This window comes from Giraffa tippelskirchi, chromosome 2 (assembly GCF_054371585.1).
Source record: "Giraffa tippelskirchi isolate mGirTip1 chromosome 2, T2T-mGirTip1v1.2.pri, whole genome shotgun sequence".
Taxonomy (NCBI): Eukaryota; Metazoa; Chordata; class Mammalia; order Artiodactyla; family Giraffidae; genus Giraffa; species Giraffa tippelskirchi.
The window spans coordinates 92,112,183-92,131,797 of NC_137276.1; the positions used below are offsets into that span (position 1 = coordinate 92,112,183).

At 38.9% G+C, this 19,615-nt stretch overlaps 2 protein-coding genes across 9 annotated transcripts in view; both read left to right on the forward strand.

Annotated features, from left to right (window-relative positions):
- Positions 1-3,788, forward strand: part of GK5 (glycerol kinase 5) — a 75,748-nt gene extending 71,960 nt beyond the window's left edge. For 3 of the 5 annotated variants that reach the window (XM_081569570.1, XM_081569567.1, XM_081569571.1), the window contains one exon: positions 3,185-3,788. In XM_081569570.1, coding sequence (XP_081425696.1) covers positions 3,185-3,330 — 146 coding nt within the window. In that variant the 3' untranslated portion in view covers positions 3,331-3,788. Of the gene's footprint in view, positions 1-4; positions 1,376-3,184 lie in introns of those variants that run through there. The other 2 variants (XM_081569572.1, XM_081569569.1) reach the window with 1 other exon arrangement.
- Positions 3,789-16,416: 12,628 nt separating this feature from the next.
- Positions 16,417-19,615, forward strand: part of TFDP2 (transcription factor Dp-2) — a 180,950-nt gene continuing 177,751 nt past the window's right edge. For all 4 annotated transcript variants that reach the window (XM_081569580.1, XM_081569585.1, XM_081569581.1 and 1 more), the window contains exon 1: positions 16,417-16,523. The gene's annotated coding sequence lies outside the window, so the exon portion shown is untranslated. The remainder of the gene's footprint in view (positions 16,524-19,615) is intronic.

Below are 19,615 nucleotides of genomic sequence, written 5' to 3' on the forward strand. Positions count from 1 at the left end.
GCAGCCGCATGGACTGTAGCCTGCCAGCTCCTCTATCTGTGGGATTTCCCAGGCAAGAATACTGGAGTGGGTTGCAGTTTCCTTCTCTAGGAGATCTTCCCGACCCAGGGATTGAACTTGCGTCTCCTGCATTAGCAGGCAGGTTGTTTACCACTGAGCCGTCAGGGAAGCCGTCTTTGGTACTAGAAACCACTTTATTCTTCTACTTGTTGAACATTTGTCTAGCTCCTGCTACCACAGTCACTGCTGGGACTAAAGTTTAAATGACATAGTCCCAGTTATGGGAGTCTCCATTGGGAGCATGCAGGCAAACCAACCCATTATTATGTGGTAAACCCAGTGAACAGCCGCAGTATGAGGCAAGAGGTGTAGGTTTTCCCAGAGGAGACACATATAGTTCAGTTTTGAAGGGGTTAGCAGACAGCCAGATGAGGAGAGAACAGAGGGTGAGTGGTCCAATAGTGAAGGCACTGGGTGCAAAGGTCCTGGCCCGTTCTGGTGCTGATAGAATGAGAGCAAGTGGGGAGGCTGGGGAGGTACAGATATGTCCAGTCGTGGTGCCTCTTCATAAGAGGAGTTTGGACTTGATCTTGAATGCATAGGCGAGCCACTGAAGAATTTTAAGCGGAAGGATATGGATAGATCTACATTTGAACAGATCACTTTGGCAATTAGTGTTTTCACTAATTAGTTGGGAGGCCAATTAGAGGGTTCCCCAGGGAGCAGGATGATGCTTGAGACTTTGGGAGTGTTTTCCTGTGTTCCTCTATGGAAGGGAGGAGCATTTATACAAAACAAGATATCTTACACTTAAAAGTTTAGGCTAGTATTTATTAATTAAAGTTATGGACCCAAGAAGCATCAAATCAAATTAAGGTCATCTTAATCTTTATTCTACTAAAAATCTGTTAACTTGGAATAAAGTTGAAACAGTCACTTTCATTTGTTCATTGATTGATGTTTGATTAACTCAAGTTGAAGAAAATAACTTTCCCTTAAATTATCATTCTCATTTAAAAATTTAAGTTCCTCTGTATATTTCAACTCTTAAGTTTAATATAGTTGATGTTGTTTTTAATAATTTCACATGCCTAACTGAGCAAACTTAGATCTATAGCAAGAAAAATGTTCTAAGTATGTAAACAACTCTCTTGAGAATTGGATAAATTAAGCTTATCATTACAGTAAGCCAAATGCTCATAAGCATTCCAGTATTGTTTATAAGGTTAATCAAATTGTTCTACACTTATCACCTTATGAAACTAAGTGTGTCAAGATTCTCTTGAAGCGGGCTACAATCTGTGGTGTTGCAAAGAGTTGGACACGACTGAGCACACACTACTACTAAATAAAAACAAATTATTCTCATACGTAACATAGAGGCTTGAATTGTATTTACTTCATCTGTATTTAATTTCAAAACAAAGATACTTTACTAGCTATCAGGAGCAGTTTTTCCTTCTTGGAAAATCTGAAATTTCTTTTTTTTTTTAAATGATGATTATTTTATATTTATCTGGCTGTGTCAGGTCTTAGTTGTGACATGCGAACTCTTAGTTGCTGCATACAAAATCTAGTTCCTGCATACAGGATCTAGTTCCCTGATCAGGGATCGAACATGGGCCCCCTGCATTGGGAGGGCAGAGTGTTAGCCACTGGACTACCAGAAAAGTCCTAGAAAATTTGAAATTTCTGATTGGATTATTTCTCTCTCAGAAAATGGAGACATGAAGGCTGTGTAGATTCTCTGTATTTTCAAAATTCACCCAGAAACTGGATGTGTTCAATACATATTTAATAAAATAACTCTTAAGAATATATATGCTTTTAAGTATAAATAATAAATTCTGAAAATAAGAATTTTAAGAACATATTTATTTTCATGACTACATTTATCCAGTTATGTAGTATGCTAATAAAAGTATTTCTAGTCTTTTAATAACTTCTATAAATTAATATCTTTAAATACAATCTAAAATGCTGACTTTGTAAATAGAAAGAATGTGACCTGACAGAAAATGTTAGAAGAAAGAATTTTATGTGTCAGCTTTATTGGTAAAAGAAAAATGTACTTTTGGAGACTTGTCAACTATGTTAATACTTCAGAGTAGGTGAGATGTATCAAGTTTATTAACAAGAGATCCCTACCTTTTAAGACTAGGAATGATCATAATTATAATGTGTTTTTTTACTTCTTTTTATTATAAATCACATGTCCTTCTTTGTAAAGAACAGTATATGCCAGAACTACAAGATTTCCTTGAACTGAAATTTAAAAGCCTTGCGTGAAATGCAATAGTTTTAAAAAGAAACTATTTGTTATATTTGGAGAAGGAAATGGCACCCTACTCCAGTACTCTTGCCTGGAAAATCCCATGAATGGAGGAGCCTGGTAGGCTACAGTCCATGGGGTTGTAAAGAGTTGGACGCGACTGAGCGACTTCACTTTTCACTTTTCACTTTTCACTTTCATGCATTGGAGAAGGAAATGGCAACCCACTCCAGTGTTCTTGCCTGGAGAATCCCAGGGACAGAGGAGCCTGGTGGGCTGCCTTCTATGGGGTTGCACAGAGTTGGACACGACTGAAGCAACTTAGCAGCAGCAGTATTTATTATATTAATTCCCAATTTTGAATTTTGTGCTTAACCTAGGGAATTGCTTCTTACTTCCAAGATATAGGATAGAAATCTTAATTTAGGGAATTCCCTGGTGGTCGAGTGGTTAGGATTCAGTGCTTTCACTGCCATGGGGCCAGGTTCAATCCCTGGTCAGGGAATTAAGGTCCTGTGCGAGTTGCACAGCATGGCCGAAAAAAATCTTAATTTATGTTTTTTTAAGAATTGTATAAAAAGAAAGTATACTATTTCTTGGGTTTTTTTTTTCTTTCTTAATAGCTAGTCATGAAATTAAATGATGGCAAGATATGGTTCTTCTAGAAATGATTTGGTGCCCTTCCATACAGAAATTACTCTGCTAGTTAGAAACCAAAAGATTTTTGTTAAATCCTAGTGTATATTATTCCCAGGGATAGTCAATCTAACAAAGTTCAAAGCAACAAAAATTTTGAATTGTGTTTTAAAGTAGTGGCTGTTTACCTTTCCACCAGTTCACATAGGTTTGTAAGTAAACTTTTGGGGCTCATTATTTGCCTTCAAACTTGAGAATAAATTTTTTCATCTATAGGGTTTTGGAGTGACAAGGAGGAGCTAAAGAAACTGAGGAAAAGTGAAATGGTTTTCAAGCCCCAGAAGAAATGGCAAGAATATGAAATGAGTATGGGGAACTGGGTCAAAGCGGTGAAACGCTCCATGAATTGGTATAAGATGTAACACTGGTGGAGTGATGAAACCATGGAGGGCTGATCGTCGTGCCGTGCAGCTGAGACAAAGCTCAGGAATAACAGTGAGACCGACCATGACCGAGAGAAGACTTAAACTGAGCTTTGCAACCCCAGAGAAAAAGCATTGCTTTTTGTAAAACAAAACAAAATACTCATTAAAAAAAAAAATCTAAACCTTGGTGAGAGATTGTAAGGCAACAATACCTCAGAATTTTTAAATCTTCGTTTTGTAGCAAATTCCAAAGGACATTAGCCATTTCCAACCATGTTTTGACTCTCATGGGCCCTCTTCCTTTTTATACTCAGCCGAATGAAGGTAATTGTTTACAGTCTGAGTTAATTGTTTCAGGTCAAGCATCATTCATGTTTTGTTCCAAAATGGTGAGCTACTTAATTCTTTAAATTGAGTGAGCTACTCAAAGTCCATATAGATAAAAAGAAAGAAAATGACTGAGGAAACGTGGAATTTTGAAACATCAATATTTTTGTTTAAAGCCATAATTGTTCAATGTTGTATCCAATATTAACTCAATATGTCTCTCTCAGATAGGCTTATTTGATGGCCAGTTGTTTCCTTTATTGAGCTTAAAGGCACTGCCTTAATTTTCCCTTGTTTAACTAAAATCTGAACTTTCTTTATATATTGCAAAACTCTGAAAAAAATAATTTTAGTTAATAAAGCCAAAAAGGTTATTGATTCGTAAGGAACAAGAAAGTACTGGGTTGGCCAAAAGTTTCCATAACATTTTATGGAAAAACCTGAGTGAACTTTTTGGCCAACCCAGTACTTCTCAGATAGCATTTCTTTCAAAAATTTCTGGCTGAAGTATAACATCTCATTTTTTATAAAATGCAGGTAGTAAATATAAATCTTGCCTTTCTTCTCCTGTTCTTTATTTGTTGAGATGCTAGTGTAAACATCTTTTGTTTTTATTAAGTGCCTAGTTGACAGAGCTTCCTTTGAAGACAGTGCCCTAATTGATTGGCGACTCAAGAACTGCCTTCATTGGGGTATTTTACTTGTGTTGGTGTGTTGTTTTAGTCCTGTCTACTCATCTCACCAAGATCCCTATCGGCAGGGGATGGGAACGCAGTTGTGCTAATGACTGTCCCTCACGCACTGAGCCAGGGATCACAGCGAGGAGCAGGGCGAGGTCTCCGTTGTCAAACTCTCTTTATAGAAACAAGGTAGAGGGGTGAGAGTTGTGAGAAGCTTCAGGCCATATGTAAAATCGTCCTAAGACAAATTGATCACCTTCCAGCATGTTCTCATGTAATTTGCCCCTCCCTACGTGTGGACTGGGTTCCTTTTTTTTCTTTTTTTAATTGTCGTATAATTGATTTACAGTGTTGTTAGTTTCTGCTGTACAACAGAATGAATCAGCTGTCTGTATACATATATACATATATCCCCTTTCTCTTTGACCTCCCTCCTTTCTCACCCCATCCCGAGTTCCTTTTAGATTTGTAGCAATAATGCATTTCCCTCTTAGTCAGGCTTTATCACATAAAGTCCTACAGTTACAGAGCTAGCTGCTAGATAATCATGTAATTAAAGAAGTGACTCTATTTTTCTTTCATTTTTTCTTTCTTCTTTTAATTTTAAATTCATTTATTTTTTAATTAAAGGATAATTGCTTTACAGAATTGTGTTGGTTTCTGCCAGACATCACCATGAATCAACCATAGATATACATATGTCCCCTCCCTCTTGAACTTCCCTCCCATCTGCTTCCCCATCCCAGTTGATATAGAGCCCCAGTTTGAGTTCCAAGTTGTACAGGAAATTCCCATTGGCTGTTTATTTTCCATATGGTAATGAAGAAGTGACTTTCTTAGAGAATTTTTCTGTTGCTATCACATATGTCCATTTCAGAGACAGACAGTGAAGTGAAAGTCGCTCAGTCATGTCTGACTCTTTGCAACTCCATGGACTATACAGTCCATGGAGTTCTCCAGGCTAGAATACTGCAGTGGATAGCCTTTCTCTTCTCCAGGGAAACTTCCCAACTCAGGGATCGAACCCAGGTGTCCTGCATCATAGGAGGATTCTTTTGCAAGGGAGCCACGAGGGAAGCCCAAAATAGTCATAGTCACAGACAGATAAGGTCACAGACATTGGATTTGGAAATATTTTTGTTAAATGAAGGTGTTTTGTTTACAGTAATAAATCAGCTCCCTTATGTAGATAATATTATTTTCACTCTTTCTGTTTCTCACATCCTTTTTTTGTTTTTACAACCTTAGTGACCAATTATAAGCTTTCTTATAGAAGTCATTTGAAAGCTGCTCTGTTGTTTTGCTATTCCTTATTGACTCCGCTTCTCAGAGGGTATGATTTCCATAGGAAATAATTGTCTTTTTGTATTAGGATATAATGCATTGTAATATTATTTACACCTAAGTGTTTGTTAGTTTATTCATTTTCCACATTATTCTTTCTTATTATAAAATCACAAAACAAAGGGGAAATATATTTTAATAATGGGCACAGGAAAATAATTTTGAATATCTTTGACTGGAATTGAGCATCTCCTCAAAAATCACTAATTTTTTTCTTCTGTTAGGTTAGAAGCTAATCTTTTATTTTTAGTATTCCTGGCTTTTTTCTTAGGAACAGAGTTTATTTAACCTTTTGTCAGATTTGATCTAAATCACAAATGTGACCACATTGGCTTCTGTGGTTGTAGAAGCTGTTGATTATCAAAATCAATTGAGCAAAAAGTTGTGCTATCTTTCTAGTTTGTTTTTCATGTGTATGCTGATAGTTGAAGTTAAAACTATTTCTGTGTTAATATTTCTCAGCATGTTTTATTTCCTCACTATGGATCTATCAGATATTTTTAGGAGAACTGTAGCTATCTTGTCAAGGAGGAGAATCTTACTGTACAGTCCTTCTTAAAGTGGCTCTAAATCCTTTTATACTCTAGACTTACTGATTTTGAAATATTTTAATATCCAACCATGCCTTGGTTTCTCAGCCTCAGCATCATTGACATTTGAGGACAGATAATTCTTTGCTTTGGGGTGCTGTGTATTATATGATGTTTAGTAGCAGATCCCTGAGCTTCACCCTCTAGAATCTCTCTACTTACTATGGCAAAATGTCTCCAGCATTGCCAAAGGTGCCCAGGAGGCAAATTACCCCAGCTGAGAACCTCTGAGGTAGGCTCTTGGAAGAAAATTGAAGATTCAGTGAATGTAGAGTGTCTGTCCTACTCCTTTTCTCTCTGCTTCATTGTTACCTTAGGAAATGGTTGTTAGCAAAAAGAAATGATCCTATCTTAAAATAAATAGCAGTTCTTCTTTGCTGGTTAATAAGGTGGGGAAAAATGTCATGTTGTAGTTGTCTTCTGCTGTTTTTACCCACCTACCCTCACCCCCATGTCTGTGTTCTCTGTGGTCTTAATGAGTGGGTTGATGACTTCAGTATAGAATTAATGTAGTCGCCAGATCATCTTTGATTTGATCTGCCTTTTTGTTTCCTTTTCATCTCTGAACAAAGGGGATGAATTCTCTTTTATCTGCCTTTGTGCAAGCCTCTACCAAACTAGAAGTTCCCTGCAAGCAGAACCCATGTCTGCTCCACAGAACTTAACTCTGTGCCTTCCTATTCATGGGGTGAATTTTTACTTTGTATTTACAAGTGCAACTTTTTTTTACCTATACATTTTATCCTTGATGTTACATATGTGTATTGACAGGGAGCAGCTTCTATTTGTTACAGTAAACTATGTATTTTTGGATTAAGAAGGACTACTTTATTATGAGAACTATTAATAGAATCTTCATACTGTTTATTTTAAAATTCTTCTTATGTTTATATATTTGCATATCTATTTGTGTAGGGATACACATCCACAAATACACATATTAACTTTCTAAGGTACAAATGAAGCCTTTTTTTTGTTTTAACTGAAGCCTTTCTATTCACAGGTTTTGAGTATTTAACTGCAGATGACTAACACATAGAATCTGAGGAATGCCAAACACCCTCATGTTAGAGGGAAGAAGTTTCAGAAATAGTCCCTTTTGCAAGGCATTTATACTGAGGACCAGTCTTTAATTAAAAATAATTTAGCCCAGGAGTTTGGCAGTAATTTTAAAACTCTTTGAGGAGGGCCATAGCTGGACCCTGGGGTTCCTCAACTTTAAGTGATTTTAGATAATCAGAGATAGCTTAGAAGGCTTGAATCTACCCTGGAGGATTCTGAATCCCTTTGGGAAATTTATATCATGTTTCTCAATTAGAATTAAAAGCCTGAAACACACCATGGACCTATTTGGTCCCATAGTCCTCATCCTGCATACCCAGGTCATCTGGTTCAAACCAGCCGAAAGGGATAGCCCCAAAGAAGCCAAACAGGCCATCGAGAATCACGTTGTTTTTTAAAGTTGTGGATCCTCATAGCTATAAATATTTTAGCACCAGCATCTATTGTGAGTCACTAGCCATTTTGTCACCATACTCCCATGGGACCCTTGCCCCTAGAGGGATGCAGGGATGATCATGGAAATGGAAATGATAGAGTAAGGAACCTGCCAAATAAGATGTTTCTAAAATTTGCTATTATTCTATTTTCACTGTCCTTCCTCCCCACTTTACGTTACATTTGGTTTATTAAAACGGCTGTGTTTGTACAGATATCTCTATTGTTAAGGAAATACATGATAAGACTTCCAATTTAAATGAGCCATATCTTTACAAGAAACTGCCAAACTGTTTTCCAGAGTAGCTGTACCATTTTACATTCCCACCAGAAATGTATGAGTGATCAACTCTCTCTACTCACCAGCATTTGACGTTGTCACCATTTTTTACTTTAGCCGCTTTGATGGGGATGTGGTTTACTCAGTGTGGATTGAATTTGTATTTCCCTAATTAATAATAATGTTGAACATCTTTTCATGTGCTCTTTTGCCATCTATCCACCAGTGAAATGTATGTCCATATCTTTTGTCCATTTGCTAATTGGGCTGTTTGCTAAATGAGCCATATCTTTAAAGGAATATCTTTTTTAAAAAACTAAGAAAACAAAAAAATCAGTCCAGTGACTTAAGAAGTCACTAAGTAGCATTTTCAAATTCTCCTGGGCAAAAGTGTACATAGTATTTGAACATGATTTTGTAATGTACTGAGCAGAAGAACTTTCATATTCTTTTCATACTCATTATACAATGTGATACTAATACTGTATAATAGCAAAATAGTTTTAAAGATACTTTCAGTTAGACTGTTAAGTATACAAATACATGTCTTGAACATAGCTATCATAATGCTAAAATATTCTTTATTTTAAATAAGTTGACTTGTGTAAATGTTTCAGAATGACTTTGTGGAAAATTAATTAGAACTTTCCTATTTGTGCAAGACAGTTATTATAATACCCCAATTCATCTGCATCAGTAAATTTATCATCTTATTTTTCTGATGTTCTTTATGAACTTCATAGTTTTATTAAATAGTCATTGAAAACCTCACAAATCATTGCTAAGATCTATAGATGAAATTGAGAATGCAGAATAAAAGGAATCTTTTTCATGTGTATGTGAATTTTCCCTTTACCTTTTTGTCTGTTTTTAACTTTGGATTCATTTAAAAATTTTACCTAGAAATTCTTATTTAATATTATTTCCTGTTTTGGTTTCTGCACATTAAATATGTCACAGAAGAATAAGCATATGTTAACTTCAGTTGTGACTCAAGGTAAGTTTGAGCTCGTGTTTTCCTTTTAACTAGAAGAAAAAATGGGGCTTAATATGGTTACAGAAGAAAGGTTTTCTGTAACTGCCTCTTTAGACACTGTTTAGACTTACTCTATATTCTACTTTCTTGCACAAAGGAAATTGCTAGAGAAGAGATGTAATTTTTTCGTAGTGGGAAAAAGATGATACAGTCTCTTGTGAAGATATACTGTATACTTAAATGTTTAGGAAATTTTTAAATAACTGGAGGAAAAAATTTCAAAGGCTAATATGATGGAATTAACCTAGCAGCTCTTAAAAATCCATTGTGAAAATTATTATTAAAATTATTTCAAAAGTTGCAATAAAACAGTGAGCGATGATCTGTACATAATGTGTATTAAAGCCATTTTTATTTAATGTTTCTCTGTTGCTTCACATATGTACACATAAATAGTGATATCCCAATGATGGAGATGGAGGATTCATCAGACAAATATAGATTCTTTTCCCTGATGGAAGTGGAGCCCATGGTTCATTCTGCAGTAGGAGTATTGAAGGATGATAAACATTCAGTTATTAGAAGAAAGGAAGGGGTTTGTTTTTGTTGTTGTTCAAGTCATATTAGTTTGATAAAGAGGACAAGGAAGGGGGAGATATGTGGAGCTGACTTTTCTGAAATTCATGTGACTGTAAATTACACTAAATAATATAAAATTATTTTTAAAGAATGTGACTGTAAAAGAAATTGTAGGAAAAATTTAATGAAAATGATATGGAGTGAGTTTTTTTTCTATTTAGAAACAACCCGTCAAGAGGTGGAAAATATAAGGCAATCATCTTGTGTGTGTGTTAGAGTCGCTCATTAGTGTCCGATTCTTTGGGACCCCATGGACTGTACCCACCAGGCTCCTCTGTCCATGGAATTTCCCAGGCAAGAGTGCTAGAGTGGATTGCCATTTTTCTTCTCCAGGGGATCTTCCTGACCCAGGGGTCGAACCTGCATCTCCCGCATTGGCAGGCGGATTCTTTACCACTGTGCCACCTAGGTGGTTGTTGTTCAGTTGCTAAGTTGTGTCTGACTCTTTGATTGCAGCATGCCAGGCTCCTCCATCCTTCACCATCTCTCAGAGTTTGCTCAAATTCATGTCCATTCAGTCTGTGATGCTATCTAACCATCTCTTCCTCTGTTGCCCCTTCTCCTTTTGCCTTCAAACTTTCCCAACATTAGGTCTTTTCCAATGAGTGGCCACCTCTTTGAATAATGTGGCAAAGTACTGGAGCTTCAGCTTCAGTATCACTCCTTCCAGGGAATATTCAGGATGACTTCTTTTAGGATTGACAGAGAAAGGAAGGGCAAACCAGGTGGGTTCAGTGGATACACATGTCTAAGATCATCAGACTACTGACTTGATGCATAGTTTATTGCATGTCAGTTTCACCTTCATACAGCAGGAGGGGAGAAGTCTTGTTACTCCGATATGCTATTGAGACCAGCAGCCTCTGGGTCACCAGTGCTTTTCACAAAGCTGCACTGCAGGCCTCACTACAAATCTACTGGAACAGAGTCTGTTTAAACTCTAAGATTCCCTAGTATTTAGAATTTTTTTTAAAAAATTGAAGTATAGTTGATTTCTAGTACTTAGTTTTCTAACTTTTTATTTTGAAATAATTGTAGATTTACAGGAAAGTTCTAAAAGTATTAATAGTACACAGAGTTCTTCCGTCCTCCATCTTCTCCTAATTTACATCTTACATAACCATAATTGCTCAAAATGGGAAATTCACACTGATACAGTAATATAAAGTAATCTACAGACCTTACCTGAATTTTGTTGGTTTTCCAACTATTATCCTTTTTCTGGCCCAGGAATCAATCCAGGATCCCACATTTCATTTAATTTTCAGGTCTTCTTAATCTCCTGCAGTCTGTGACTGTTCCCTAGTCTCTCTTTCATGAACTTCACATTTTTTAAGAACACTGGTAGTTATTTTATAGGATGGCCCTCCATTGAGGTTGGCCTGATATTTTCTTCTGATTAGGTTAAGGTTCTGAATTTTTGTTAGAATCCTGCAGAAGTGATGTCCATGGCCTCAGTGCATCCTATCAGGAAGACATCAGTATGTCTTATTATTGTTGTTAACCTTGATCCTTTGGTGAAGAGGGTGCCTGCCAGGTTTTTCTGTCGTAAGTTTACTGTTTTCTCCTTTGCAGTTAAGAACCTTGTTAGGAGGGACTTCCCTGGCGGTCCAGTGCTAAGACTTCATGCTCCCATTGCAGGGGGCCTGGGTTCAATCCCTGATCAGGGAACTAGATCCCACATGCTGCAACTGAAAGTTCTCATGGCACTACTAAGACTCATCACAGTCAAATAAATAAATATATATATATATTTTAAAAGAATCTTGTGAGGAGATACTTTTAGACCATGTAAATTTTCTGTTTCCCATCACAGTTTCACTTACGAGTTTTAACTTCCACGGATGCTTCTTGTCTGCAACAATTATTCTTGTACTATTTGCCTATTATTGGGAATTTTCTATTTCCAGTTCCATTATTTCTTTACATTTATTCATTGGAATTCTACTGTAAGGGAAAGCTGTTGCCTGTTCTCCATTTATTATTCAATTATTTATATCATTGCTGGTCACCTCTTGCCCTATTCCACATCCTCTTAGCCCACATTTTTATTCCAGTTATAGCAATCCGCTACCCAAGTGTAATATGAAAACACCTTACTTTACCATATCTTTGGTTTTCTGAGCTGGAATTTCTCTGCCTCCCAGCTTGGAATACTCATTTAAACTCATTCTGTCATTTTTCACCCCTGGTTAAGTCTGGAATGCTAGAGAGTTGCTACCACATGAGTAATGTGTAAACAATGGGGACAGGAGCCAGTGTATAAATATACCTCTCTCTATTAGTTAGCAGATATAATAGTTTGCATCTGCTAATCCCAACCTCCCACTCCATCCCTCCCCTACCCCATTCCCCTTAGAAACCAAAAGTCTGTTCTCTATAGCTGTGAATCTATTTCTTTTTCATAGATAAGTTGATTTGTGTCGTATTTTAGATTCCGCATATAAGTGATGTGACATGATATTTTTCTCTCACTTCACTTAATAGGTCCACCCAAGTTACTGCAAATGGCATTATTTCATTCTTTTTTTAGCTGAGTAATATTCCATTGTAGACAGGTACTGCATTTGCTTTATCCATTCTTCTGTTGATGGACATTTAGTTTGTTTCCATGTCTTGGTTATTGTAAACAGTGCCACTATGAACATAGAGGTGCATGTATCTTTGAATTATAGTTCTATCCAGATATATGCCCAGGAGTGGGACTGCTGGATCATATTATCATTATTTCTTATACCTCATATATACTCTATGTTTTTAGGACAAGTAAAAATTTTATCTTACAAATAATTTTGGGTTTGATATTAGGAAGAAGTTACTTTTACTAATGATGACTGTGAAATCTTTCCACTGAACAAACCAAGTCATTCCAGAAGTGTAATAAGGAGAAAGTTGTGTCCCTCACTAAAGAAATTCCAGGGCTTTGATTCCATTCTGCCCTTTTAATGCGACTAAAGGGCATATAATAGGACTGTCTCTGGAAGACAAGGCCTTGATGTAACACATTGTTCTCTTAAGGGTTATTTCCTTTGTCACTAGATGGATTAGATGTGAAAACAGCATGTTTTTTAAAAAAAAGTCATATCTGCAACTGCAAAAGTCTGGACAACTACGGATCTTTGTGAATGGCAAAAAGGGGTCAGGAAGGACCTTGTCACTCAGAGTGTAGCGTCTGATGAAGCAGTTGGAAATTTGTTGGACATGCAGATTCTACACCCCACCTCAGACCTGCTGATCTAGAGTCTGAATTTTAATAAGATCTCTAAGTGATTCCCGGGCAAATTAAAGTTTGAGAGACACTGGTCCAGGAGCCATATAGCTCCACCTACTGAAAGCAGTACCCAGCCCCAGGAGAGAGGCAGCTCGGACAGTTTCCTCAGGTTTAACTCTTAACAGATCTCTTTCATGGCCGGAGGTTTGTTGGCCCACAAATTTACAAGTAGAGTTTTTATTTATTTATGTTCGTCTCCTCTTTCCAAATGTACTAGGCTGTGGTGCTCTCATCCATTCAATAAAAACTTACTGAGCTTCTCTAAGGCACTGAGGATATTGTAGTGAATAGGATGTGTGTGTGTGTGTGTTTAGTCGCTTTAAGTCATGTCCGACTCTTTGCGGCCCCATGGACTGTAGCCCACCAGGCTCCCTTGTCCATGGGATCTCCCAGGCAAGAATATTGGAGTGGGTTGACATTTCCTTCTCCAGGGGATCTTCCTGACTCAGGGATAGGACCTGCGTCTCCTGCATTGCAGGCAGATTCTTTACCATTGAGCCACCAGAGAATCCCAGTGACTAGGATGACAGAGTTCCAAATTGCAAGGAACTTGCAGTCTAACAAGGGCTTCCCTGGTACTAAATGATACAGGATACAAGTACTAAATGATACAGGATACAGGTACTAAATGAGTAATTGCAAGTTTCATGAATGTTAGAAAGACAATTTTATGGGTCAGCGGAAGCTTTTCTAGAGAGTGTTGTTTTAGCTTAGATGAGAAAGCATGTGTAGATGAGGTGTGGGTGAACTGGGGGATTATTCTACACACAAGGAACACCTATGAACAAAGGAAGTTCTTTGGACATTTATGTGTGTATTTCCAGTACCTTGCACTGTTGGTGTATAATAAGTGCTTAGTAAGTGTTTGCGGAATCAATAAATGTTCTGTCATGTTTCAAACATCTACTTTCCTTCCTTGGAGATAGTGGAAGCTTTGTTTTCCTTTTCAAAGGAAATCAGATCTTTTAATGGGGAAATGAGAAGGAAGGGAGAAAGCTGACTGTTGTGCAAATTGCTAAATTGAAGCTGTGAGTGGGAATGAAAAATTGATTTACATGAATTTTCCTCCCTGAAGCAACTTGACAATTTATTCTGTTCTGGAGAATTTTCAGTTTTTGGCTTCAAAATCAAGCTGTTCCTTATTCTGAATTTCTTGGCCTGCTGTGAAACTAGCATTTAGTGTCTTTTACAGCATACCCTGATTAGGTCATGGAAATTCACAGCTAGATCAAACCAGTATATGGAAAATTTGAAACCTGAATGCCCACTTTACTTCATGGTATTGGAAGCTGTTATGAAACACTGACTTTTGAAGCATATTTTTTCAAAAGCACTGTTATCAAATGATCATAATAATCATTATTTATTGAACACTTACTATATGTATTACATAGCAAAATCCTCATATTAACTCTACAGGAAACATGAAAATTGCCAAATATTAACAGTTTCATATGGTTTAACTTAATATCATCTTCAGACTCTCACCTTAAAAATTTACAGAAGTTAGAGAATCGCTGAAATCACTGAAATCCAATCACTGAAATCCAATATTTAGAAGAGTTGTCTTCACAGATAAAAAGATTCCAAACAATGTTTAGTATGTTATACTTCATTATATATTAAATAAAGCAATTTTATTCAATTAAAAAAAGATTCCAAGATACTCTTCCTAAATTAATATCCACCACTCCCCCCTCCCCCATTAGCCCAAGCACAGCCATGCATCTATTAATACTTCTTGGGTTATTTATACATTATACTGAGGTGGTTTACAATCCAGCTGTCCTGCTAGACTGAGCTCCTTGAGGATGGAGGTTTCATCTGTTTTGCTCATTTTTGTACCTTTGTCCCTAGAGTGTTTGAAAAGTATTTAAGTTGAAATCTCAACAAAATTTCTGTGGAAACTACATCTATTGATCCATTACTGAAAAATGCAAGGTAATGACTCCTTTGGGGCTTTTGCATTTTAGAATCAGTCCAAGGAGACTGCATTGGGTTTTCTTGACCACCTAGGACTTTATCTATGTACAATTATGGAGAAATTATCTCTCCACTCCACCCCAGAGAAAGGTCCAAAGGTGCATTCTCACCTCCCCCACTTCCTTTAGGTATTTATTTAAATGGCACTTTCCTGCTACCTTGACTGAGCACTCAGGACAGGCCATCCCTTAAAGCCATCCTTGGTCTGCCAGATTTTTTCCCCACAGCATGTCCCAGCATGTAACATAGCTTATATTTTGCTTATTTCTTTTGCATATTATCTTTACCACCCCACTAAAATCTAAGTGAAGTGAAATGAAAGTCGCTCAGTCCCGTCCGCCTCTTTACGACCCTATCGATTACACAGTCCATGGAGTTCTTTCTCCAGGCCAGAATACTGGAGTGGGTAGCCTTTCTCTTCTCCAGGGGATTTTCCCAACCCAGGGATCGAACCCAGGGCTCCCGCGTTGCAAGCGGATTCTTTCCCAACCGAGCCACAAAGGAAGCCTACTAAAATGTAAACTCACACATGATTTTTCAGATAGGCACAGAATATATTATTAACATTGAACTGAATAGACAGGTATTTGGGGGTGGAGCTGCGCTTCTCTCTTCAGCGTCCATGTGACATGGTGACTTGGCTGGGTTTGGATCTTACTTGCCGGTTTGTTGAAGACCTCACACCCTAGCAGTCTTTAACCCACTGTCTGAATAATTTACAGGGTACTGCGAACTTGGCCCCACACGTGGCCTCATCACTCGTCCACTTGCCCCTCTAGGCTGCTCCTCCGGAGGTGACTGATCAAGTAACTGGGAACCGAGATGTGCCTGGGAACTAGGGACGCCCGTTTCCCTTTTTCTAAGAAAGATCGGGGTTTTCTTGCAAGGGGCCGGGGGGGATGGGGGCGGATGGAAAAGTCAAGATTCCCACCCAGGCCGGGGGAAGGGGGAGAGGGTGTGGCTATAATTTTAGGCCTCAGGCCTGTAGCCTGCTCCGGAGGCGGCTGAAAGGAAGGACGCGGCAGGATCGTTGTAGGCGATCCACTGAGAACCTCCAGTGGATTACCCAGGTACCCCGCAGAGTGCTTGAGACCCCGTTCCTCCACCTCGCGGCCCCCTCCTCTCTTTGGGAAGCCTGGGGGCGGGGTTTGTTTACTCCGTGCACGCACCGCCGGCCTGGCCAATCCGTGGGGAGAGGCGCCGTACGTCATTCATCCAGAGGGCCAATCGGCGCTCACCGTGCTGCTCCGCCGCCAAAGCTTGCGCGGGGGAAGCGGGGCAGTGGCTGGGCCGGGCGAGGGCGGACGGAGCGCCGGAGATCTCGGCTGCAGCCGCTGGCGCTGCTCGGTTCTCGAGGCGCGCCCTGACCCTTCCTCTTTGGGCAGGCTCGAAGGCGCGCGCGCGCGGTCGGCGTCCCGGGGCTTAGAACTCCAGGGCCTCGACTAGGCAGGCCGCGGATCGCCCACCCTTCGCCGAGTGTGAGTCCGCCGGGATCCGGGCGCCGCCAAGCGCGGGCGCCACTGTAGCAGAGGCGCCTGAAGACGCGCTCCAAGCTCGAAGAACAGCCCTGCGCGGCCGACTTGTCCCCTGCAGCCAAGCGGCGGTAAGGTCCAGGGCGCGGGCGCGGAGGGCCTCTGGACCCGGGCCGGCGTGTTCCTGGGCAGGTTTCCCTCCCTGCGCCTCCGGGCCCCCTGGTCACTCTGGGTCCCATCTGTTTATTCTCACGCGTTCTTCCAGGCCCGGCCGAGTAACCCTTGAGTGCCTGGGTGAGGGGGTAGGAAACCCGAGACTACCCCCCACCCCCAACACACAGAGAGCAAATTGCGGGGAGGCACTGTCCCTGAGTCACGCCTGCTGGAAGACAGGAAGGACTGCTTTCTACTTTTTCGGTATCTTTAGGGCAGAAGAATGGCTTCTAAGTCTGACTTTTCCGACTTTCTCTCCTTTCATGACCCACATGCCTCCATCTGTCTCTACCAGGTGTGTTTCAGAGTTCCAAAGCCTCGAGCGCTTGGAAGAGCCTTGCAACCTCCGCTGGAGAACTTTTCTCTAAAGTAGGGGATCACTTTTGGGCCCAGACTCTGAGAAGTTCCAGAGATTTAAGGTTCCTTTCCATAGAAAAGTGTAAGATTTTTGTAGGATATTGCAGGGAGGAGTGCAAATAAGACGAGCGCTCAGTTTCTGGTACCAGCTTGTGTTCCCTGGCGTTGTGTGGTCTCAGTTTCTTCATCTGCGGTAGTAACCCCCTATTGGGGGTGGTGCCAGGAGGAAATGGACTAATCGGTGGAACTATTTGGAACGAAGTTCGCGTCCGACGAAGTGCCCTGCCCTGCATGAGTTAGGCATTGAATTGACCACTCTGAATGATGGTTTAGAAAAGTTCCCCCTATTGTTTTTGGTGGTTTTTTTTCTGTTGAGACAGTTAACAGTTTCATCCCTGTCCGTATTCACTGCTAAAGCTCCCTTTGAGCCTTTGAATTCTTTCTTCCTCATTCTGTCTCAGAGGGCTCAGACTCCCTGTCCCACTTCTTTGCTCTCTTTTTAGTAAGTCAGTAGCTCATTCCCTTCCTTCCCCTTTCTCTCCCAAATCTTAGTGTGTTTTTTCCACTTGAGTTCTATAGCCTAATTTTTTTCTGGGCCACTTTTCTCTTAATGGCTTGAAATCATCTTTACCTAATAGATACAGTTTGGGTTATTCATCTGTTCTTTATACAGTGTAATCATGAGCCTACTGTACAAAATTAAATAGAAACTAATTTAGTTGATCTGTTATTGCATGTTGCTTGTCCATTTCATTGGTTGGCCTGCAGTTTAGCTCAAGTTTTATCACTATCCTGTTACTGTAATAAATCTTTAATGGCAGTGGCCATTCTCAAGTAGCACTGGGAGAAAAATCAAATGTCTAGACCCCAGATTCTATCACACTTGTGTGCTGGCACTAAATGCATTTGTTATTTATTAGAACATCTTGTGCCTGGAACTAGAGTCTAGTGTCATGGCAGACGTGGTGTCTGTAGCCCTGTTCTGGCAGTACAGTTGCAGTTTCAGCAATGTGGTGCTTATATTTAATAAAGGCTCAAGACTTATTAAACTCTTGTTTTTGAGTTCTCATTATGTGTGGTTGGTTAATTAGGAGAGAAAACAGAATTTTCAAGTGTGTCATACTTAATGTTACCATTTTGTGATCGTGTACCTTTCCCACCAACTCTTGGAAATGTGACGTCCAGCTGGCACTTTCAAGTCTTTCCCTTGCAGCCAAAATTCTTAACTGAGCTATGTGCTCTCAATGCAGCTTGAAATTGGATGTACAGATAGATTTATCCTTAATGTGGAAAGTGTTTGTGGATGAAAATTATTCACTGAAACACAGCCTGAAGGATTCAAAGATTGCTTTTTGGAATTAGGAATTGTAATGTGAATATACCTTTGCTTTTTTTTTTTTTAGCGTGATAGAAAAACTTTTTTTTGTTGTTGTTGACATTTTTATGTTTTATACATAATACATGAGTTGTTTATATTTACATCTGCACTTTACCATTTTTAAAGCCCATTTAGATACATGAAAGCTTTTAGAATATGGTAAGAAACAGATTAAGCCAAAACTGAGTTCATGGCATAGGTTAGAACCTGGTATTCTAACTTCCAGGCCGTTGTTTTCTTAGTTTGTCAACCTTAGTCCCAACCTTAGTTTGGGACTGAAAGATGAAAAGATTAAGGCTTGAAAGTAGAAGGAGGCACTTTCTAATTTGGGCATTAAATATTAGATATTGAGTAGTACCTTAACATCTTATTTTTTATCTTTAAATTTAGGTATGTTTCTTTTAAAGATTAAATAATAAGCCATTATTACTGATAGTTAGATCTTGTAGTCAGTTTACATTGTCACATGGCAAACTTGATTTCACTTTTTTTCTGAATTCAGCATCATATTTTAAGCTCTTATTGCAATGTGTACCTTGATGTATCTTAGAAGAAGCTAGAAAGCATAGAGTTCAAAGGTTTTTTCAATCATAGAATTTTAAGTTGTGATGAATTTTCTAGATTAAATATATTCACCTCTTCATACTAAATCCTTTCCATTTTAATCTGGGGTATATGATTCTAGGGGTAGGACATAAATAGATTTAAAAGTAGATTTGTGAGCCCTTGAAAACTTTATACAAAATTGTATGTATTTGGATATTTTCTGGAGAGAAGGTTCATAGGTTCTGAGGTAAAGATATTTGGACAACTTTAACTTCTAAGTAATGATTTCTTTTATTAAACTAAAGTTATCTCTTCACTGGTTCTAGTTCTGTCTCTTCTGTGAGTTTTCAAATATTTGAAGACACTTCCTATATTTTCCTGATTCTTTTCTTCTCTGGACAAAATATTCTGTCTTTAACTTCCTCTGGTGGATTTATTGTTTTGATTTGCACCTCTTCACAATACTGATGGCTTATTTGTGGATTTGTGTCAGTTCGTCCATACCCTTCTTAGCAGTGTAATACCTGTAATTAGATATTAACCTGTGGAGAGAACGAGAAGTCACCACTCTGATTTTAAAGCACATACTTTAAGAGTAGTCTTGCTCCTTTTGGCAACCACATTGCACTGTTAATTTATGATAATGTCCTATCTAAGGAAATGAATTCTGGAGCTAGCCTGCGTGGGTTTAAATCCTGGCTCTATATCAGCTGGGTAACCTTGAGTAAA